The 24228-nt window shown below is 36.7% G+C and overlaps 1 protein-coding gene across 9 annotated transcripts in view; it reads left to right on the top strand.

Annotated features, from left to right (window-relative positions):
* Positions 1 to 24228, top strand: part of TTLL5 (tubulin tyrosine ligase like 5) — a 342013-nt gene that overhangs the window by 113159 nt on the left and 204626 nt on the right. For 6 of the 9 annotated variants that reach the window (XM_043985334.1, XM_043985333.1, XM_043985339.1 and 3 more), the window contains 4 exons: positions 2116 to 2154; positions 6831 to 6988; positions 8071 to 8377; positions 18829 to 18949. In XM_043985334.1, the coding sequence (XP_043841269.1) occupies positions 2116 to 2154; positions 6831 to 6988; positions 8071 to 8377; positions 18829 to 18949 (625 nt within the window). The remainder of the gene's footprint in view (positions 1 to 2115; positions 2155 to 6830; positions 6989 to 8070; positions 8378 to 18828; positions 18950 to 24228) is intronic. The other 3 variants (XM_043985336.1, XM_043985332.1, XM_043985335.1) reach the window with 1 other exon arrangement.

The following is a 24228-nucleotide window of genomic DNA, read 5'->3' as shown; positions in this document are numbered from 1 at the left end:
TGAAGAAAGCTAAGATGTTCCCTTTAAATTATCTTCTCTAGGTGGCTAAAATAATCTCAATTATAAATATTGTGATAAAATATATCAACTAATCCTTGCATAGTATGATCTGCATCGCCTTTCCCATCCAGCCTTACCTTTTTGCTCTCTCTCCTGTTGACATGTTCCAGCTCACCAACATCTTTTCTAAAATGTGGTACCCAGAACCTAATACAGTCCTCTGGATTTGAGAGTACAGGCCTATGACTAATACAAAGCACAGTAAGACTTTTCCCCTATCACATTCTAGGCATTCTCTTTCCCTGAATGTAGCCTTATGTCTCATTAGTTTTTTTGGTTGGTGTCACTACTGACTCCTTGAGTTTGAAATTTGTTACTTACCCTTGCCCCCAGGTCTTTTTTCCCACATTTACTGAGATTTCCCTTGTCTGGTGTTTAAGAAGTTGCTTTTTGAACCCACATATGGTACTTCGTGTTTATCTCTGTTAAATTCCATCCTGGAATTCAACTCTTTTAGGCATCTAAGGATATTAGGGCTATTTAGCATAGCAGCAAATACCATTATGTACTTCAGGGACTCCTGAGGGCATCACTGTAGTACAGTGGGGTACTATAATGGTTTTTGGTAGGGATATTTCTGAGTCATCAAAAAAGCTAAATCATGTTCTAAATAATAATTGAAAATATAGTGCTTTAAAGTTTACAAAGTACTCTATAAATATTATCTCCTTTTAAAATCAGCAATCTCGGGAGCCAGGTTCTATGATTATACCTGTACTACACACGGGGAAGCTGAAGCAGACAGAGATTAAGTGACTTGTCCAGCATCGCATAGCTAGTAGGTGTGTGAGGAAGTATTTGAACTCAGGTCTTCATGCTTCTGTGTCCCGCACTCTTTATTTATTCTATCACCTAACTGTCTTAAGAGGGCAAGAGTATGCAGTAGTTTAGAAAATGATCACAATAAGGAGTTTTGTTTAAGTGAAGAAATCAACTTAATAGGATGTACCTCCTTTCCTGAGTGATATACATTAATTCCAGATAAATGAGATATTTGTGAATTATCAAAAGTTTGTAAAACTGACAAATTAAAGGGTGAGTGTTTTATAAAAAAGCTTTATTCCAAGATTCACCTAAATTGTGAGGGCCCTAATGCATTTTGAATAAGTTTGGATTCATGGTAATTTTATTTATAATAATTTTTTCAAAAATTAACCTGTTATATAAAATTAGGATTACAAGTACCTTGACAATTTATATGGAGTTGATGCTAGTATAGTGGATTTTCCTGGATTCTTTGGACATAGGATTAGGGACTTGTTTTGTATTTAGTTTGCCATTCCTGGGCTGCTTGCCATATAGCTTGACAGAGGATCTGGACTGTACTGCCCTGTACTGCCCAGAGAAATCTTTACTAATTTCAGCTTAGAAATATAGCTTGTATTATAAACAGTGAATGGAAATTTATTAGGAACAGTAAGAGGAGGAAACCATCGAGCAGATGTAAGGGAAAGTACTTGCAGAGAAAACCAGTTATTTAGAAGAGTTGTCCAATGAAAACTTTTCTATTTTTAGAGATGTAGAAAGCTAGCTATCTTAAAAGGGGTCATTAGCAGTCCAGTGTCATCATAGCCTTTTATCTGTCTGGGGTTATAAAGTAAAGAAGTTCTTTATGCTCATCCCTTTTTGAACCCTTAAAGAGTGGTGGTCATTTGATTTTTTTTTTCTAATTTTTTTTTTTGTGGTCATTTGATTTTACCAGGAAACCAGAATACCCTCCCAGCTTCATTGTTTCTTCCTCCTTTCCTTTCTTTGTCAGTATCTACAGAAATGTCTCTTTGAGCACACCATCCTCCAGATCCATTGTCTGTAAAAAGACTGTCACCTTTATGTCTTTTCTCCCTAGAGAGAGCTTTTCTCCCTGACCTAGATCCTATGCTGAGGAACTGCAATAAATGAAATGGGCTTCAGGAAAGTTGGCACTTGTTTAAAAAAAAAGCACCAAGAAACTGTGTGTGTATATATGTGAGAGAGAGAGAGAAAGAGAGAGAGAGAAAGGATGCATATATGTGCATATTGTTGCCCATTAATCAGTTGTCCTCTCTACTCCTGTAGGGGAAACACAAGAAGAAGCCCATTGGTAGGGAGGCCACGGTAAGTGGTTTTGAAAAGTTGAGACTGTATGGGCGATTGTGTGACTATGTAGAGAATGAGTATGGAATGCAAAAGTTTTGTTACCTTAGAGAACATTTTACAGCCCAGTCCAGCTTGATAGTGTTACCAAATTGTTTGTAGCCTCTTTTGGTACCTCTTTTATAAAAACAGTTGAATTTTTCTGTATTAGAGCTGCAGGTGAACCTTTATAGCTGCTGCTACTAACTGTTCTTGCTTGGATATTTCAGAAAAAGATCTAGAGTGGGAACTAGAGACTGCAGTTCACTGAGAATTTATTTTTGTAGTGGATTCCAGTGGTTTGTTAATCTGGCCTTTCTGCATCTGGATATATGCTACTTCAGGTTTGTCCCAGAAAATTAGAAGTGTGCAGAGCTGAAAATGTTAAAAAACAAACAAACAAACATGAAAAAACAACAACAACCCTATGCTTCAGGGCCTGTATATTGTTGGTAGAGGCTTTTGAAGGTTTGGGAAGAGTTGGGGAAGGCTTTATCTAGATCAAGAGTGCTTAACCTGGCATCTGTGAACTTGGTAAGTTTATTTAAAAATCTTGGTAACTGTATTTTAATATGATTAATTTCCTTTGTAATCCTAGGTATGTATTTAAAAATATATTTATTTAAAAACATGATTCCCAGTAGAATGATGAAAAGTCTAGCCAGAAAAATAAAGTATTGAGACCAAAAACAATCCCCATGGCTACAAGGGAGGCATTTATTTGGTCATTAGAAAAGTAGTTCTGTATATATGTACCTCTTTTATTTTACCCCTTTTAAGGGGGCAAGGGGATATATTTCTAATTTGGGGGGGATATATTTCTTTCTTTTTTTTTAGAATAAGATGGTAGTTTATTAAGGGGCGGGGGAGGGAAGGAAAGGGAAGGGAAGGGAGGGGAAACCAAGAGAAATCCTTGGACTTCTCTTGGGGAGAAAGGCAGAAAGCACGTGGCTCTGTGGTACCAATCTCCTCGAGAAGGAGACTGGCAGGTACTTTTATAGAGGACTGATGGGGGTGGTGGTGACCATTTGACTGTGGAAAGTTCCTTTAGTGAGGGAGGACCATCCCCTACTGGTGGTGGCTAGAGGGATTGGGTGAGGAGTGGCTACAGATTTCTCAAGCCATCTCTCTTTTCTGGACACAAAGGCCACAGCCACACCCAAACTTATCTCCCCAGGGGTAAGGGAGATCAGAATGAAGGGTAGAGGTCCCAAAGCTAGCTCAGTCCAATCTGGTAGTTTATTTAGGGGCAAGGGAGGGGAAGGGTAGGGGGAAGGGAAGGGAAGGGAAACCAAGAGAAATCCTTGGACTTCTCTTGGGGAGAAAGGCACAAAGCATGTGGCTCTGAGGTACCAATCTTGGGGTTATATTTCTGAAAAAGAGTTTCCATAACCACCTTTAGTAGGCCAAACTTTTCTTTGAGCTCTGAGAATTAACTATCCAAAAGTGTAGTTATTGCTATAATAGACTATTGAGAAATTGGCCAAAAGGAATCTTTTTCTGACCATTGAAAGGAGATATTCTGTGTTATGCAGGCAAAATTGCAGAAAATTCTGACTATGATTTTAATAATAAGGAATTGGCCATTTCTTTAGAGCAGCCATAAAATTTCAGTCATACAGGTACATCAGATTTCTTTCTCCCCATTGGATTAGAGGTTATCAAACTATATTTTCCTGTACTTTAGTTGCTCCACAGAACTTTCTATGAGCAAACCCCTTCAACTAATTTATATTGGCACTTCCTCTCCATCTTACATATCCAAAGAGTTGCCTGGATCACTGATTGGGTAAGTGACCTGCCATGGGTCATACAGTCAACATATGTCAGATATTCATCCAGGGCTTCCAAACTCCAAGTCCAGTTCTCTAGATTGTGCCATATGTACCATGTGCACCATACTACCTCTATATACTTCTGAGGAGAGAGAAATTCATTTATCACAATAATAATGATATTTATGTTTCATTTTGTGGCATACAAAGCACTTTAAATACATTGCATTTTATGAGAGATTTGCTATTCTAAATCCTTTACAAACATACATGTTTAGATCTTTCCTGGGAAGAAGTAAAATAGGTTTATTGTCATTTGGTTAATAAGGAAACAGGAATAAAATGATTGCAACTTGTCCCAATATCAAAGTCAGAGCAAATTAATACATTTTTCTAGCCTCTAATCCTAGATTCTTACTATTAGATAATACTTCTATCTATTTTGCAAAATTTAAAAAGAAAAGCCATATAGCATAGTAGAGAAATTAATGTTAAATTCAATAAAGAGGACCTGGGTTTTTAAATCTGCCTCTTTCACAAATGGGCTTTGTGACTGTGGGAAAGTCACTTGACCCCTCAGTACCCCAAGGAATTTTATAAGGGCATATAAGTAGTAAAACGGGATCATTTGCACTGGAATCTCTTGACTAGATATTACTACGTCAGAGAAGGGTTGGGGTGTCAAACTCTCTGCTGCCGGGTACCTCCAGTGAGAATAAAATGTCATTGGGAAATGTATAACAATAAAAATAATTAAAATGTAATGCAACATAGTTTTGGTGGAAAAATTTAAACCCTTCACAGTCTTATTAGGGTAGTCAGTGCTTCTCTAATATATAGTAATTATATTTTTATATGTTAAGATTACAATGTAATTATATGTTCTTATATGTTAGCAGTTTACATTTCTATAATGTTTTGCATTTTATAAAATAATTTTTTACCCATTATATGTATTTCATGAGCTAGAACGTAGGGCTAAAAGGGATCGCAAGGGTCATCTCTCCCCTCATTTGACAAAGAAAGAAACAGATATATAGAGAGATAAAATCATATTCCCAAGGTCACACAGGTAGTAAGTAGGAGAGCCAGGATTTGTACCAAGTACTCGAACTACAAATACTGAGATCATTCTTCTTATATCCTACTACCTCATTTGTTGATGCATTATTTTGCCATCAGTTAAGATCCTCGCTGGCGTGAAAATTTAAGATAATGTTGCCTGTGTATTTAAAAATCATAATCATTTATCATGAGCCAGAGTATGCTTGACACTCTTCAAAATTAGTAAAGACCCCATTCTGAAGACCTGATTTATTCTGAAATAAACAGAATAAATTTGGTTACACATAATGAGAAGTAAAAATACAGTGGAGCAGCAGTTTATTTTGCATGTTTTCTCCACAGTTATCTGTTAGAAAGATGTGTTCACTTGTTTAGGATAGCTTTGGTTATCTAGACTTTTAAAAAATATCTCTAGAGAAATAGATTTCATAACTATCATGCATAACCAGTTCTTTGATCTCTGAGAATTCACTGTACAAAAGGTTTTATTTACAAGTTTGCAATTGCTATTAAAATGGTATATTAAGAGCTTTTCTAAAAGGAGGGTCTTTTTCTTACTATTTTATGGGTAATATAGGCAGAATTGTTGAAGACGCTGACTCTGATTGGTGTTATAGGGAGTTAGAGTCAGACATTTCTTCTTTAAGGTAATCAAAGAATTTCATCCTCCTATGTAGGCTCACTAAATTAATTTTTCCCCTGTGAATTAGTGGGATATTAAACCATAAACCTAATTCAAATATCATAAAAATCTGGAAAACACTGACTTGGAGGAAGGAATGCATATGTATTTCCAGGACAAGGAATTACAGTTTTCAAGTTTTAAATTTAGTATAGATTTTCATCTATGTCTACACATGGCGATAGGATTAGCCATTTTGATTAATTAGTCAGCTGATTCAAATAAATAGTTTGCTTTCTTTCTTACTGAAATGACAGGTAGATAGGGGTATTTATTCTATATTTATGACCCCTAGCAGAGTGTCTTTTAACACAGTAAGTACTGAATAAATTTTGAATGAATGAATGAATAAATGGACCCATTGTTTTGGCACAAGCTGTTGTAGGGTTTGCTTGGGAGAGCTTTAAAAAGTTCCTTAATTTATTTCCTATTCTCATCCTCAATTTAGACCAACTTCAGGATACTTTCCATCTATATCTGAGTGTCTTAACCTGGTTCCATCCCCCACCCTTACCCCTCACTTCCCTGTAGCTTGGTATTTCAAGCAGTGTGCTCTGATGGGGATGGCATGATGGGAGTTGGGGCTCGGTGGCAGTTTTTAGCAGCTCACAGGCAGCACTTTGGGGTGGGGGAATGAGGGTTAAGGGTTAAGTGACTTGCCCAGGGTCACACAGCTAGTAAGTGTCAAGTGTCCGAGGCCAGATTTGAACTCAGGTCCTTCCGAATCCAGGGCCAGTGCCTTATCCACTGCACCACCTAGCTGCCCCCTAGCACTTTTTTTTCTTACACTTTTTTGTCCAACCATCTTCACTACCCTTGTTTAATCATAAGGGTTTTACTGAAATGGAGTAACTTATTAACACAAAAGGGTTGGGACTCTACATTAAAGTAATGCAGTCTTCCAATGCTATTGTTTATATACTTGAAAGTCATAAAAATTATTTTAAAAAATAACTTATTCCAACAGTTCACTAATTCAGATAGGGTTTCTCAATTTTCCTGTTGAACTGTCATACATTTTAGAATTCCCTAGAGTCACTGGGTCAGTCTTTGATTGTTAAAGACCTCTACTGGGCTTGGCATTGAAATAAAGGAAAGAAATTTGTAAAGGCTATACTGTGTTGTTGTTTTCCCAGAGTGGCTGTTGATGCAGGGCCAGAAATGAAGGTGGAGAATATAAATTCAAAGGCCAAACTACATGCTGCCCTTTATGAAAGGAAGCTTCTATCCCTCGAGGTGCGAAAACGCAGAAGACGGAACAGCAGATTGAGGGCTCTAAGGCCCAAATACCCAGGTACAGATACACTGTTGGCCTTAACTAAACTTAGTTAACCAGATCTCTTGATAGAATAAATTAGCTGGCCTTTTAGTTGTTCCTTTTGAACTCTTGCTTACAATTACTTAATCTTTTGTGGAGCCATGTAAGTTAATTTCAAGAGGATTCTGAGGGTTGTTTTTTTTAAACCTTCTCTTCCATAATATTTATGCAAGAGAGATATTACATGTGCATCTAAAGTGTGCAACTTTAGCGTTACATAAATACAAGGTATTTATGAAATAAACACAATTTTAGAAGTTGAATGTAGCCCTTAAGAGTTACTGATCATGGGGCAGCTAGGTGGCGCAGTGGATAAAGCACCGGCCCTGGATTCGGGACAACGTGAGTTCAAATCTGGCCTCAGACACTTGACACTTACTAGCTGTGTGACCCTGGGCAAGTCACTTAACCTTCATTGCCTGGCCAAAAAAACAAACAAACAGAAAACCAAAAAGAGTTACTGATCATGATTAGGTAATGAACTTTTTTGCTGCATTGATCTTTGAAGGGTAGAAGCATGTCATTCCTCCTGTACATGGAATAAAACAACATTCCCCTATACCTTAGATTCTCCCATACAGTAGTCAGCTTCCTAGGCCCTTGACAGTTTAGTTTTCTCAGTTCTATTTTCAAATTTCCCTGATGCAGAAAATTTGTTATAGGAAAAATAAAGTAATGATTTACACCAACTGGCACCGTCTCCTCTTTGGAAGCTACATTTGCCAAGTTTGTTTTTAAGTATAGAACTGAGCAGTGATTCTCTTTGTAAATGTAGGTCTAAGAAACATTTTTCCTCCTCTTACATAAAACCATGAAAAACAAACACAATTCGCTTTCTTCCCTACGAGGGTAAATCAAGTGATTTAAGATGTGTTCTGTATTAAGTTCAAGTTCAATAAGTTTGTCCTTTGGCATTAGGGCAAGATAGTAGGTAAAATATAATGAAGACTATGACTTTGTACTATTACTTTTCTATCTTATCTCTGGCCTAATGTAAATGTTTGTATGTAAAATGGAAGGTGTTAAGAGAGTGAAACAATTTTTTCCCACAACATTAGTGGTTCCACAGCCAGCTGAAATATCCATTAAAACTGAGACAGAGAGTGAAGAGGAAGAAGAGGACCCAACAGAACATGAAGATGAAGAGCAGGAAGCATCCCAAGAGGAATCTGCAGGATCTCTTGCAGAAAATCAAACCAAATATACACCTTCACTGACTGCATTGGTGGACACTACACCCAAAGAAAGTCCCTCAAAAGCTTCTGAATGGAATGGAGAAACTACTCCTTGCCCCAAGCCTGAAATTCAGCCACTAGAACCCTCATTTAACTTGATGCAGATTCTGCAAGAAAATGGAAATCTCAGGTGAGTCCCTTTTTCAAAAAATGAACTTGTAATCCAGTTGAGTAATAAGTAGAGGAACTGAGTGGTTTGCTATGCAAATAAATGATTCCCCTTTAAATACAGAGGGTGAGAACTTTTTGGATATTACTTTCATTAAGTGAGCTTCTTCCCCTATCATATGCATTATTGTAAATCAATGTAGATTTAAATTTCCCTTTTTTTCTCCTTCTGGCACATAATAGTATACCACACTCCATTAGGAATAGTCTCAAAAGGAAATATTTCAGGAGTTTTCTTTTTTAAAATATTGATACCTGGGCAGCTAGGTGGCACAGTGGATAAAGCACCAGCCCTGGATTCAGGAGTACCTGAGTTCAAATCCGGCCTCGGACACTTGACACTTACTAGCTGTGTGACCCTGGGCAAGTCACTTAACCCCCATTGCCCCGCAAAAAACAAAAACAAAATATTAATACCTTTTGTTTTCACATCACCCCAATCTCTGTATATATTGCTCACCCCTGTCCTATTCAGTATACTTTCTCTTGTAACATATTAAAAAAGAAAAAGGGAGGAGATGGCTAAAACAGCTAAATTAATCAACTAAGCCATATACTTCATTCCACACCCTCATGCTTCCTCCTCTTAAAAGAGGAGATGCATTTTATTTTTAAAATTTTTTTTCTTAAATTAAATTTTTATTGATGTCTTTTGTTTTTTACATCTCTCCCTTTCCCAGAAATCCAATCCCATATGACAAATAGTATATTTTAAAGACACAAAAAAAAAAGAGAGAAAGAAGAGAAAAACTCAGTACAACCACTCTGTTTTGTTTTGTTTTCTTTTGTTTTCTTTTGCGGGGCAATGGGGGTTAAGTGACTTGCCCAGGGTCACACAGCTAGTAAGTGTCAAGTGTCTGAGACCGGATTTGAACTCAGGTACTCCTGAATCCAGGGCTGGTGCTTTATGCACTGCGCCACCTAGGCGCCCCCAGTACAACCACTCTTTGCACTGAAAAAGTCCAAAAATATATGTAACTATGATACCTGTGGACCTTCCACTTCCATGAAGGGAGTGTCTTCTCATCAGGAGATGCATTTTCTTATCTCTTCTCTGAGGCAAAGAGTGTTCATTTTAATTGCACAAAGTTCAGTTTATTTTTTGTCTTTATTCCATTTACTTTATTGTAGTTGTATATATTGTTTATCTGCTCCTACTTAGTTCATGCTGTTTCAATTCATATAAATCTTCCCATGTTTCTCTGTTTACCTTTTGATGATTCTCCAGGGTCTTGTATTTGAAAGTCAAATTTTCTATTCAGTTCAGGTCTTTTCATCACAAATGCCTGAAAGTCCTCTTTTTCATTGAAGTCCCATTTTTTCCTCTGAAAGATTATACTCATTTTTGCTGGGTAAGTGATTCTTGGCTGTAGTCCCAGTTCCTTTGCCCTCTGGAATATCATATTCCATGCCTTCTGTTCCTTTAATGTAGATGCTACTAGATCTTGTTTTATCCTTATTGGAGCTCCACAGTATTTGAATTCCTTTTTTCTAGCTGCTTGCAATATTTTCTCCTTGACCTGGGAGTTCTGGAATTTGGCTATAATATGCCTGGAGGTTTTCCTTTTGGGATCTCGTTTAGAAGGTGATTGGTAGATTCTTTCAATTTCTATTTTAGCTTCTGTTTCTAGAATATCAGGGTGATTTCCCCTGACAGTCTCTTGGAGGATGGTGTCTAAGCTCTTATTTTGGTCATGGTTTTCAGGTAGCCCAATGATTTTCAAATGATCTCTCCTGGATCTATTTTCCAGGTCAGCTGTTTTTCCAAGGAGATATTTCACATTGTCCTCTATTTTTTCATTCATTTGGATTTGCTTTACCATATCTTGTTTTCTTATAAAGTCACTAGCTTCCATTTGTTCAATCCTAATTCTTAGGCAATTATTTTCATCAGACAGCTTTTTTATCTCCTTTTCTATTTGAGTTTTGAAACTATTGACTTTTTTCTCATGACTCTCCTTCATTGCTCTCATTTCTCTTTCCATTCTTTCCTCCTTCTCTCTAAATCTTCCTTTTATCTCTCCTACTTTCTCTTCAAAGTCCCTTTTGAGAGCTTCCATGGCCTGAGACCAGTTCATATTTTTCTTGGAAGCTTTGGATGTAGGGCCCCTGAGGTTGTTATCCTCTTCTGAGGGTGCACCTTGATCCTCGTTGTCAATGAAGAAACTTTCTATAATTCTCAACTTTCTTTGCTTGCTCATCTTTTACTTGACTTTTAACTCCCCACTGTAGCTTCTAGGCTACACTACTGTCCATAGCTTCAGAGGGTCCCAGGTGTTTTGGTTTGAGAGAGGGCAGGTTTTTCTCTTGCCTAGCCTGTTCTCTGGTCCAAAGATAACCTCAAGCCAACTTGCTAGTTAACCAGCCAGCAGAGCACTGTGGTGGTTCTTAGCTTTGATGGACCTGCGCCCCATACCAACCTGGGCCTGCCACCACTCAGGATTTCTTCCTGATTCCCTGCTGGGATGGTACAGCTGAATTCCTCCCTAGGTCCTGCTGACACCCCTGCACTTTCTCCCCCAGCCAGCTGTTCAGCTCTCTCACCTGACTGCAAGATCAGTTCCAGAAGACACTGGTGCTGCAACTGATTCAGAGGCTTGGGGGTTAAGTTCTTCTGGTGTGGTGTGCCTAGGGTCTCTTTCAGTGTAATCATGGGGTTGAACTTTACTTGTAGCCTAGCATGGCCCCCTTTAATATGTCTATAGCTGTGAAATAATCTCAGCTCGTATTTTTGTGGGGTTTTCTGCTCTAGGGGTTCTTTTATTGCTGTTTTTGGGGTCCCATGTTTCTCTAAATTCTTAATGTTTACTATTTCTTATGGCCCAGTGATATTCCATCATTTTCAGATACTTAGATATCAACTTTATTTCTAGTTATTTGCTACCACAAAAAGTACTCTTATGAAAATTTTAGTGTATATATAACCTTTCCTCTGTCTTTAGCCTCCTTAGGAAAACCATTTCTGGATCTAAGGGTATGCTTGTTTTAGAAACTCTTTTAGCATAATTTCAAATTGTTCTCCAGACTGGATAGACTAATTCACAACTCCACCAGCAATGCATTTATGTGCCTGTTTATCTACAGCCACTCTTAGATTGAATATTTCCTTCCTTTGTCAACTTTTCTAATTTGCTAGATGTAAGATGAAACATCAGAGTTGTTTTGATTCACATTTCTCTCATTATTTGGAATAATCTCTTCTAAAAGTTATTAATACTTTTCACTTAAAAGAGTCTTTCATTAGGCTGTTAATAGGTTGTGATTGTTCTTTTTAGGTCATTTTATACATCTATTTTGACCACTTATTGATTGAGGATGATGATGCCTGGTCTTATATACTTTTGTTATAGTTCCCTGTATTTCTTGAATATCAGAATCTTATCAGAGATAATTTGATTTGCAAATTCCCCCCAATTGATTCCCAGCAGTATTTATTTGTTTGTTTGGATATTGCCTTTATTTCTTGTTTGATTAAGAATTCTCCTACTCATAGGTGTGAAATTTGGTTATGTTGTGACTTTTAATATTCAGATCATATCTGTTTTGACTTTACTGCAAGATGTTGTTGATCTAAACCTAATTTCTACTAGGGTACTTTCCAGTTTTTTCGGCAGTTTTTGTCAAATATCTAGAGTATTTTTAGTAAAAGTTATGATAATAGTTAATTCCATTCCCATTCATAATTCTGAAAAAAACAACCTCATCAAGAAAAATCAAATTTTTCCAAGCTGAAAAAAATTCATAGTTTTTATTTGAATGAATTAATGATATTGGAAGATTCCACTGTCATCTAAATATGGAAATGATATAGAGGGAACATGAAAAATGGCCATGTTCTCAGTTCAGTTTATTTCAAGGAAATTTGTTGACTAAAATAGATTTTCTATTCTCTACATAGTTTGACTTAATTTTCCTTATTTGTTGTATAGATAAAGTGTAAAAGGAGAGAAATTATTAGGAAAAGATTGGTATATAGTTTCTTCCTAGTAATGGGAGAACCTATAAATTTTTCCTTTTCTTTTTAAAGGCGGTTGGAAGTGACTTGCCCAGGGTCACACAGCTAATAAGTGTCTGAGGTGAGATTTGAACTCAGGTCCTTTTGACTCCAAGGCCAGTGCTCTATCCACTGTGCCACCTAGCTGCCCCTAGATATTTTCCTTGATTAAAAATATTACAAAATAGTTTCTTCTTTTTTGAATCATGCAAAAACAAATTTCCACATTAGCCATATTGCTAAAAAAAAAAAAAAAAGCGGGGGCGGCTAGGTGGCGCAGTGGATAAAGCACCGGCCCTGGATTCAGGAGTACCTGAGTTCAAATCCGGCCTCAGACACTTGACACTTGCTAGCTGTGTGACCCTGGGCAAGTCACTTAACCCCCATTGCCCCGCAAAAAAAAAAAAAAAAAAAAAGCAAGAAAATAAAGGAAATTTTTTAAATGTTTTAACCCATACTGAGTTCATTAGTTCTCTCTCTGTGTAGATAGATAGCATTTTTCATCATGAATCCTTTGGAATTGTTGTCATGGATCATTGTATTGATCAGAGCAGCTAAGTCTTTCACAGTTGATCATTGTTATAATGTTGCTATTACTTTTTACAGTGTTCTCCTAGTTCTACTCACTTCACTTTGCATCAGTTCATTTAAGTCTTCTCAGGTTTTTCTGAAACCATGGCCATCATCATTTCTTAGAGCACAGTTGTATTTCATCACATTCATATACTATAACTTCTAGCCATTCCTCAATTGATGGACATCCCTTCCATTTCTAATCCTTTAGCACAACAAAAAGAACTATATAAATATTATTGTGAATATGGGTCTTTTCCCTTTTTCTTTGATCTCTTTGGGATTCAGACCTAGAAGCAGTATTGCTGGGTTGAAAGGTATGCATAGTTTTGTAGCTCTTTGGGCATAGTTCCAAATTGTTCTTCAGAATGATTTAGACCAATTCATATCTCTACTAATAGTGTATTAGTGTCCCTGTTTTTCCACATCCCCTCCAGCATTTGTAATTTTCTTTTTCTGTCATATTAACCAATATGATGAGTTAGGAGGTGGTACCTCACAGTTGTTTTAAACATCATTATTTTACAATGTAATTAACTGGAAATTCACATAGCATAGAAAGGTTATCTGTATTTGTGTCCACAACACTCGCACTGACAAAAACATCTTCTGAAGCATGAAATAAAACTGGACTATCTGTTGACAATCTAGTTGAGAGGCCTCCTCAGAGTGAGATCAGAGTTGGATCTCTTATCTTCACTTTAAAAGTAAGATCAATTTTATCTTCATTTCTCCTCACGGTTGTTTTAATTCGCATTTCTCTAATTATTGTTTTGAGTTTTTTTATATGACTATAGATATCTTTGATTTCTTCTTCAGAAAAACTGCATGTTTGTATCCTTTGACCACTTATCAATTGAGGAATGACTCTTACTTTTATAAATTTGGCTCATTTCCCTGTATATTTGAAAAATGGGAATCCCCCTGCCAATTTCCTACTTTCCTTCTAATTTTTGGCTGCATTAATTTTGTGCAAAACATTTTTAATTTAATATAATCAAAATGATCTATTTTACTATCCATGATCCTCTCTATCTCTTATTTGGTAATAAACTTCTCTTATTCATAAATCTGACAGGAAATTTTCTATGTACCCCTAATTTGGTTCTGATAGCACCCTTTATGTCTAAACCATGTACCCACTTTGAGGTTATCTTTGTAAACAATGTGAGATGTTGGACTTTTCCTAGTCTCTGCCAGATTGCTTTCTAGTTTTTCCAGAAATTTTTGTCCAGTTCTTGCCTCAGTAGCTTGAATTTTTGTGTTTAGTCATTTATTTCTGTATATTATTCTGTATATTATGTGCCTAATCTGTTCCATTGATCAGTAATTCTATTTCTATTGCTTATCCAGTACCAGATTGTTTTGATGATTATCACTTTGAAGTATAGTTTAAGATCTGGGACTGCTAGGCCACCTTCACCTTTATTTTTTCATTGATTCCCTTTTGACCTTTTATTCCTCTATATTAATTTTCTTCTGTCTATAAAATAATTCTTTGGTAAATTAATTGGCATTGCACTGTATAAGTAAATTTAAGTAGTATTGTAATTTTTATTATATTTTTTCTGCCTACCCATTAGCAATTAATATTTCTCTAGTGCTTAAATCACATCTAACTTTATTTGAAAAACATTTCATTATTAATTGTGTCATATAGTTCATGTTCATGTTTCGGCAGGTAGATTCCCAAGTATTGCATATTGTCTGCAGTTATTTTTTCTTTCTTTTTTTTTTTTTTTTAAGCGAGGCAATTGGGGTTAAGTGACTTGCCCAGGGTCACACAGCTAGTAAGTGTTAAGTGTCTGAGGCCGGATTTGAACTCAGGTACTCCTGACTCCAGGGCCAGTGCTCTATCCACTGCGCCATCTAGCTGCCCCAATCTGCAGTTATTTTAATTAGAACTTCCCTATGTCTTCCTGCTGGGTTTGTTTGTTAATATATGGAAATGCTGATGATTTATTTGAGTTTATATTACATCTTTCAACTTTGCTAAAGTTGGTAATTGTTTTGATTAGATTTTTAGTTGATTTCCTAGGGTTCTCTAAGAATACCATTTGTAAAATATCATCTGCAAAAAGTAATAGTTTATTTCCTTGTTGCCTATTCTTTACTCCCTCAGTTTATTTTTCTTATCTTAGTGTCATCACTAGCCTTTCTGTTACAATATTAATAGTAATTATGATAATGGACATACTTTCTTCATCCCTGATCTAATTGGAAGGGCTTCTATTTTATCCTCATTATAGATAATATTTTCTCTTGGTTTTAGATAGATACTACCTATGATTTTAAGAAAAGTTCCATTTATTCCTATGTTTTCTAGTATTTTTAATAGTAATGGGTATTGTATTTTGTCAAAAGCTTTCTCTGCATCTATGGATATAATAATATAATTTTTTTTGTTTTTTTTTATTAATCTGGTCAATTATGCTTATGATTTTCCTAATTTAGAAGAAGATCTACATTCCTGGTATAAATCCTACCTGGTCATAGTATCTGATATTTGCTGTAATCTCCTTACTAGTATTTTATTTAAAATTGTTGTGTCAGTATTCCTTAGGGAAAGTGGTTTATAGTTTTCTTTCTCAGTTTTGTTTCTCCCTGGTTTAAATATCAAAACCATATTTTTGTCATAGAAGGAATTTGATATGAATTCTTTTCTTATTTTTTCAAATTATTTATATAGTATTAGAATTAATTTTTTTAAAATTTTTAAGGAAAATTTGTTCATTTCCTTAACTTCTTTTTTATTTATTTTGTGATTACTTTTATTTAGGTCTGAGAGGAGTAAATTGAAGTTCCCCATTAGTATTGCTTTACTATATATTTCCTATATATTTACCATATATTTCCTCCTGTAATTTATTTAGCTTTTAAGATTTTGGATGCTATGCTATTTGGTATGTTTGTGTTTAGTATTGATATTAATTCATTATCTATGATACTTTTTAGCAAAATGAAGTTTCTGTGATTATCTCCTTTCTAATTAGGTCCATTTTTGTTTTGCTTGTGTGAGGTCATTGTTGCTATCCCTGCCATTTTTACTTCAACTGAAGCAAAATAAATTCTGATCCAGCACCTTATTTTAAATCTGTGTGTGCCTTCTGTTTCAACTGTGTTTCTTATAAACAACATATCATTGGATTCTGGTTTCTACACCATTTTGCTGTGTTCTGTTTTATGGGTGAGTTCATCCTACTCACACATTCAGTTATAATTGCTAACTCTGTATTTCCATCCGTCATATTCTATTCTATTTATCCTTTCTATCCTATGCCCTCAAGTCTGTTTTCCTTTTCTTAATCTACTTTCAGTCTCTTTACCCTCCATCCTTTCTTTGAGCCCATTCCCTCAATGATTTCCCCCAGTCTTCCTCTCCCTTCTCCTAGTATATCCCTCTTTCTCAGCCTTCCATTATTCTTTTGAGCTCATCACATCAAAATAGATTCATACTAATGCCCTTTGTCTAAGTAAACTCCTTCCAACAGTCCTGTTGATGATAAAGTTCTTAAGGGTTCTATGTACCATCTTCTAATTTGGAAATATAAACAGTTTTATCTTAATAAGTTCCTCATGATTTCTCATTCATGTTTATCTTATGCCTCTCTTGAATCTTGTGTTTGAATATCAATTTTCTATTTAGTTCTGATCTTTTCATGAGGAATTCCTGGAAGTCTTGTGTTTCATTAAATGTCCATTTTTCTCCCTTGTAGGATTATATTTAGTTTTATGGGTCAGAATTTTCTTGGTTGTTATCCAAGCTCCTTTGTTTTCCAGAATATCATATTCTAAGACCTCCACTTCTTTATAGTGATAGCTGCTAAATCTTGTTGGATCCTGACTAAGGCACCATAGTTTCTGAATTCTTTCTTTCTGACTTCTTGAAGTATTTTCTCCTTGACCTGGGAGCTCTGGGATTTGGGTATAATATTCTTGCAAGTTTTCATTTGGGGATCTCTTTCAGAAAATAATTGGTGGTTTCTTTTCTTTCTGCTTTGTCTTCTGATTCTATGATGATTTGGCTATCTTCCTGTTGTGGTAAAAAGTTTTAACAGTCGGTTAGATAATGGAGAGATGCCAGTTTTTTTTTAGGACCACCCTTTTGGGGAGGAGACCAACAGCATGAGCTACGCACACCAGTCCGCCTGCGACGCACGCCAGATTGCCTGCTGAGCACTCGACTTCTGGGGTGCAAGCTTAAAAGGCAAGGAGAGAACGGAAGTGGGGCCTTTTTTTCCTGCTCCGCTGGTCTCCTGGCTGCGCTGCACAGACAGACTCGGACTGGAGTTTGACTCGGCCTGGCTCTCGGTTAACAGCACGCGCTTGACTCGGTCTCTCTCCCCAAAGGCGTCCTTCGGCTTTTGGTGAGTTTTATACGGAACATAGACTAAGCCTAGACTTAAGACAATTTGTATTGTATTTCTACTTTCCTATCCTTCTAATCAACATCACCTTGTGACTACCATACAATAAAAGCTCTATCTAGAAAACCAGAAGCTTCTTCCATTTACTAGTCTGGAAGATAAATTAAGGGAAAGGTTAAGTAGGGTAGATTTATGATCTAATATCCAATTTTAATCTCACACTGTATAATTTCTTAAAATATGATGCCTACACTTTTTTTAAATCATGGCTTTCAGGTAGTCTACTAATAATTAATTATCTGTCCTCTGTTTTTCAGGGCAGTTATATAATTTTTCTGGATATAATATTTCACACTTTCATCTTTTTTTCATTCTTTTGACTGTTTTATTGTTTCCTGATGTCTCCTGGAGCCATTAACTTCCACTTGATCAACTTTAATTTTTAAGGAATTATTTTCTAATTTTTTGCTCAGTATTTAGCTCCTATTCAGATTTTTAGTTCTTTCTATACAAGCCCTTCCTCCTAACTAACCTTGGAGACAATAACTAGAAAGCATCTAATGATTGAATGTTCAAGGATTGTAACCAAAGTTTGTGTTGGTGCTTAAACTGTTGATGATGTAATTTTGGCTACAGTGTCAGAAGGCCAATCAGTTGAAGTAACCAAAATCATGTCTGAAATGAAACAGACCTACTGTAATCAGCGACTCCAGTGAAAACTAAAAGTCTCTTTTTGGTACCTCTTTTTTATAATAAGATAGTTTGATTGAATCTCTAGCTGCCATTCTCATAGATTGAACATATGGGACCAGAGTTTCTAAGAGATATTTCTATCTGGCATTCTCTTTCAGCAGAAAAATTTGTCTTTGTGATTCCGTCTTGTCCTATCTTCTCATCTGTATCTACTTTCTTCAGACTTCACATATTCTCCAGTCTTTAGCCATAATTCTCTTTAATTGGGAAAAGTATGGGCTAAAACTTGTTCTCTGAAGCTCCTTTGGAGAACTTATCCATTACCTTTCTTAATTTGGATTTCTTTGTACAGCAAAGAAGTAGGTGTTATTTGATATTTGCAAGAACCGTGTGTGTGTGTGTGTGTGTGTGTGTGTGTGTGTGTGTGTGTGTATTTAATTATATTTATGATCTTAACCACTTGCAATACAGAAGCTTTTCCTTATCACAGAAGGGCATTTGGAAAGTTTCAGGGGGTTTTGTAATGGGCTAGAAATGCTGGTCTGTACTTTCTTTTCCTCCTGCTAGTAATAAGGAAACAAAATAGGATTTCTTTTCTCTTCTGAATCTGTTAACAGAGAGACTAGACTACTTAGAAAGAATATTCATTCAGTCAAAAGGGTATAGAATATTTAAAAACTCTTGTCCATCATGATAGAAGAAGGCACAAAATCAGGACACATTTCATGTGAATAGTAGATTTAATATTCTGCATATTTAATTTTAATTTAATTTTGATTTCCATAGCAAAGTCCAGGCTCGAGTAGCCTTCTCTGCCTACCTCCAACATGTTCAAACTCGACTGATGAAAGATAGCGGAGGCCAATCCTTTAGTGCCAGTTGGGCTGCCAAAGAGGATGAACAGATGGTAAGTCTCTCTATGTTAGGACTGTTCTGGTGGGTAAAACTATAGCTATATAATTGAATTGAATTTCTTCAAGATATATAGCAGTGAATTCTAATAAGAAGGCTATTTTATAGTAGTCTTAAACATTTCTGTAAATATGGAGAGAATCATCTAATGGCACTTACTCAATATGGAGAATACAATTTGGATCTTTGAAATGAAAATACCCTATCGCAGACAATCTAACTACTTTCTTCTTCATAGGAAACATTCCAGAAATTATCCTCCTCTGACTTACTAATTATTCCTTTAATATTTATAAATTTGTTTAAATACTAGGTTAACTGCCAGTTAATGAAACTTATAAAAAATTGTCAGTTTTTTATTAAAAACCCTAATTTTTATGTATAATTTCCCAACAAATCCTTTCTTATATAAAAAACATCGTCAGTTGATGAGGATAAGATATCCTGAGGAATTGCTAGTTTTTTTATTTATAGGTATTTCTAACCCAAGAAAAAAGGATCTTTAGGTTTGAAAAAGTTTTATTCTTTATTCAGTTTAGCAGTGATTATTCCTCTACCTTCCTAGTTCTTTATACTCAAAAGGCAGGGCCTTATGTTGGACCTAGTATAAATACAATTTGGTTATGCTTGAAAATAGCTTGTGAAAGTAAAAAAGCCAGAGCAGCACAGAGCAGAGAGATAAAACCTTATGTTGTGAATAATCCTTCAGCTGTCAGTGGAAAATGTTAGCCCTGCTCTTTCCAAGTGGAAAATTAAAATTACTTCTTCAAGAGTCAGTTAGTCTGCTGCACAGTAAAAAATAATGTTTTAAAATAACAGATCAAACCGCCCTACAGTAAAGTCAGCTAGAGTGGTACTGTGAAATCCAACCTTCTTACTGAGAGATCACTCCTTTATGCTGGAGTAAATTGGCAGCAACAGCAAAACTGACCAAATATCCAGCCCAAAGGGGAAAAAAATCCAGCTCAACCATATTTTAAAATACCCACTGCAGATTGCTGGTTTGGGATTTCTATTTGATTATCATATGGTATCTACTAGAGATTTGGGGATCATCTTTCATGTGATTTGGTTTTCATTGAGAGAGAGCAATTTGTTAGAGGTCCTATAGATTCCTTTTTAAAAAAATAACTATTGGCTTTTGAAAACAAATTTTTGCTGATTTATTTTTATTCTTGCATCACCTACATTTATCACAGCATCCTTCTTCTATGCCCTTCCAAGAAAGCTATCTATTATAGTAAGGAATATATATATATATATAAAAATATATATGTAAAGAATTTTTTTAAAAAGAAGGAAAAAAGTAAGCACATCAACCACCCATGTGAGGTTGTGTATGGATATATATATATATGTGTATATATATATATATCCATAATAAACCATATTTGTATTATAGGACATGCTCTACAGACAGATGTTATCTCCACACTACACAATAAACTTAAACAGAATTGACTTTTTATCAGGTGTAACAAAACATTTTAAAAGTTACCCCAGGTGTAACAAAACATTCTATAAGTTACCCTCCTCTACTTTTCTTGAAACTGTAAGGGCCAAATTTAGTATGGGGAATTAATTGGGCAGCTTGCCTTAATATTGGGGTTCTTTTTCTGCCTCTTTTTCAGTTATGTCTCCCAGACTGATAAGAAAGGAGATTAACAGACTCTTTTCCACAAACAAATCAGGTTTTATTAATGGGAACAATAATACAAGACAAGTGGAATTAATAAAGCCAGGGACAATGAGAAAGGGGATAGAGAAAAGGAAAAAATATGACCCTCTTCCCAGATGGTTAAAATCCAAATCTTTAGGGTAAAAAGGCCCCCAGTTACCTCGAATAAGCTCTGCTTCCTCAGCTACTCAGAACAGCTTGGGTCTGGCAAAAACTAACTCAAACACTAAACTTGTTTCCAGCTCAGCTTCCTTCCTTCCTTCCCCATCCCTCTCTGAGTATCCTCTCCCTTCCTGCCTCTCTCACAGGAAGGGTGGTTCTATAGCCAGGCTGAGTCTCCAATTGGTTTAACATACCCCCTGGGCTGTCCCCATTATAATTTGGCCAGGCCCATGTGGATGTGGGGTAACTCCTAGGTGGAGGTTAGGTACTTAGTTTGGATACTTTGACTCAATAAATGTTCTTTGTGTTGTTTGTTCTATAATCTCTCTCTCTTTTATTTTTTTTTTTTGGTGAGGCAATTGGGGTTAAGTGACTTGCCCAGGGTCACACAGCTAGTAAGTGTCAAGTGTCTGAGGCCGGATTTGAACCCAGGTCCTCCTGACTCCAGGGCCGGTGCTCTATCCACTGCGCCACCTAGTTGCCCCCTATAATCTCTTAAAGTAAACACCCATCTTCTCTTAGGCTTTTAAAGCTTGCATCTTTTCAGTCTGACCATGATGAAGCAAAGATGAGGTTATAAAAACACCAAATCACAATTAATTCCTTATAAAACAAACTTGAGATGTTTTTGATTCAGTTTTAAAATGCATAACTTCTTAACAAAAGTGGATGTCTCCTTAAGTTATTTGCAAAAGAGTCCATAAATTATACTCATATACCCTTCTTTAATACAAGACTTCATTTTTGTTTCATCACTTTTTGTATCATCTGCCTAATTATCCTCATGCCATTATGAGAAAGTAAAGAATATAATATAACTGGTAGCAGATGCCATGGCCAAATTCAACATTGTGTTTATCATGACACCTGGGATGATTATGGGGGTTGCCCTAAAAGAACAGTGCCAAGCCTCGTGGCAGCCAGTGCAGTATGTGGAGGGGAAACTGAGTCAGGCTTAATCAGATGCATGGGATTGAGATGTCCATGGCATCAGACATATAGGAGGGGGAATCCAAGTCACGTGTAGGAGATGGCATAGCTCAGCCATCTGGTGCTATGTGTGGGGGGGAAGTTAAACCAAGAGAATCCAACCTCAGCTCTTGCCAATGGCCATTCTCTCAGCCTTTCCCAAAGTAGTGCAGTAGCTGGACTTGGTGTGTCTCCACTTCTGTGACAGTTCAGTGCCTGCTCTTGTATGTATTCCTCTCATGGATGGATGGCGTCTTGGCTACTCAGATCTGATAACTCAATAAAGGCAATTAATGTCTCAAATGGTAAATTCCCATAATCCAAGTCTCATACGGATTTAACAACTGAGGATATTGATGACAGGAAAAAAAAATGTGAATTAGCTTTGACTCAGAATATTTCAAATCATAAGTAGGTAGACTCCTATTTCCTATTAAGGTGATATAAGACAATTCATAAGTTACCAATGATCACTAATAGCAATAAATTCAGATTAAAACAGCAAGATCCCTTTTACAGCTTAGTGCAGTAATTTAGATGCTCTAGTATTAATTTAATAACCAATTGATTCAATATTGCCATAACAAACTTCTACTTTGTCTACTCTTAGGTCATAAGAGTTACAAGGACACACCAAGTCTAAGAATAAATTCAGATATTCAGAAAAGCTTTTTCCGTCCATTAATAGTCTCACAGATCACAGTAGCTTTGAACATAATTGTTATCAATATCAAATTGTCTTTGCAACAAATTAACTCTCAAATAGAATAGCAGGCCTTCTAAATCCCACAATTGTTAACTGAACATGCACACATTATATCCTGAAAACACACACACACACACACACACACACACACACACACACACACACACACACACACACACACACAGCTTTGCTTTTTTTTTTCTTTTCCTAAGAAATAACACTGATCCCCACTCACTCCCCTTTCCCAGGCAAATGAATTGTCTGGGACTAACCAATGGTTGTCAATCCCAGAATCTTGATGGACCTATGGACCTCCCCCACCTTCCCAGGCAGGCTTTCCCCTCCCAATGTTTCTCCACTTTATTATGTAAAAGGGTCCACCCATATCAAGTAGTTTCTATTTAGGATTAAATAGTGTCTACACTTAAGGAGCAGTTTAAAGGCTCATTGACATACCATTGTTTACCCCTTTATACACTATAAGAAAATCTAGAAACATAATGCCTTAAAGCATTAGGAATTTTTAAAACTTGAAACAAAACCCATCAACCTTGAGCCGCCCCCTTGGGGAGATAAGACCAAACCAGGTGTGGCCATAGCCCCCCAACTCCGGTGGCAGAGATCTTGAGCTGCCCCTCCCCCAACCCCCACCACCAGTGGGGGATGGTCCCTCCCAACAAGGGTACATCTGCTAGTTTCCAACTCAGGGAGAAAGGCATCCCAGAGAGCCACGCCTCCACACCATGCTCTCTTCTGGTTTCCCCCCTCACCTACAAAACCAAATTTGTATCAGGGCAGCTAGGTGGTACAGTGGATAGAGCACCAGCCCTGGATTCAGGAGGATCTGAGTTCAAATCCAGCCTCAGACGCTTTACACTTACTAGCTGTGTAACTCTGGGCAAGTCACTTAACCCCAGTTGCCTCACCAAAAAAAAAAAAAAAAAAGGAAAAAATCCACCAAATTTGTATCCTTCTTTATCTAAGGACCTCCACAGCTATATTAGAAACTTATCAGATAACAAGCTTAAAGTTAAAACATGCTGGCTTTTTCCTTTCCTTACAGCCCAGTTGGACTGAACTCTGAGAGGGTGTGGCTTGTTCTGGGGGCTGCTTTCTCCCCTTTTCCAAGGAGGCAGGACCTCCTGTTCCACCCTTAATTTTCCAACATCCACACAGCCTGCCTTCTCCCTCTCACATTTCACCTCTTGTTCTCTGTGACCTCCTGGCTGTCCACACCCTATCTGTCCATCCATTTCTCACTCACTCCCTTCTTCTCTTGCCTTCCTCCCCATCACTATCACCTTTCCTACTGTAAAGTTGCTATCTAGCTATACTGTCTAAAATTATCTAATGAGTGGTTGTCAATAAATTAGAAGCTTTAGCAAGAGTTTAGACTTTTAAGCATTTATTAAGGGAAATAAGAATTTGGTGAAGAGAGAAAAAGAGGCCTAGATGCCTACATCTATCTATCTCAGGGAGCCAGCATTTCTAGCTCCACTCCCCACAAGAGTCCTCACAAAAAAGCGAGAACCACCCTTCTTCATCCTATAAGCCTCTTATGAAAACTGGAAACGTCCTGTCCCCACATACACAGCTCCAAGCTAATTGGCTGATAGCTTTCATAGACAGTACCCACAAGCAAACGTCACTTCCTGACGCCAAAGAACTGACCTCCCAAGCCACATGGCTTGCCCTCAGACATCTTCTCATGGTAGAGCTTTCCTACAGTAACTCTCCAGCAGGTGGCATCACTCCGATT

This window comes from Dromiciops gliroides, chromosome 2 (genome assembly GCF_019393635.1).
Source record: "Dromiciops gliroides isolate mDroGli1 chromosome 2, mDroGli1.pri, whole genome shotgun sequence".
Lineage (NCBI taxonomy): Eukaryota > Metazoa > Chordata > Mammalia > Microbiotheria > Microbiotheriidae > Dromiciops > Dromiciops gliroides.
Note: the sequence above shows the minus strand (reverse complement) of the source record. Positions and strands in the feature narration are given on the sequence as shown.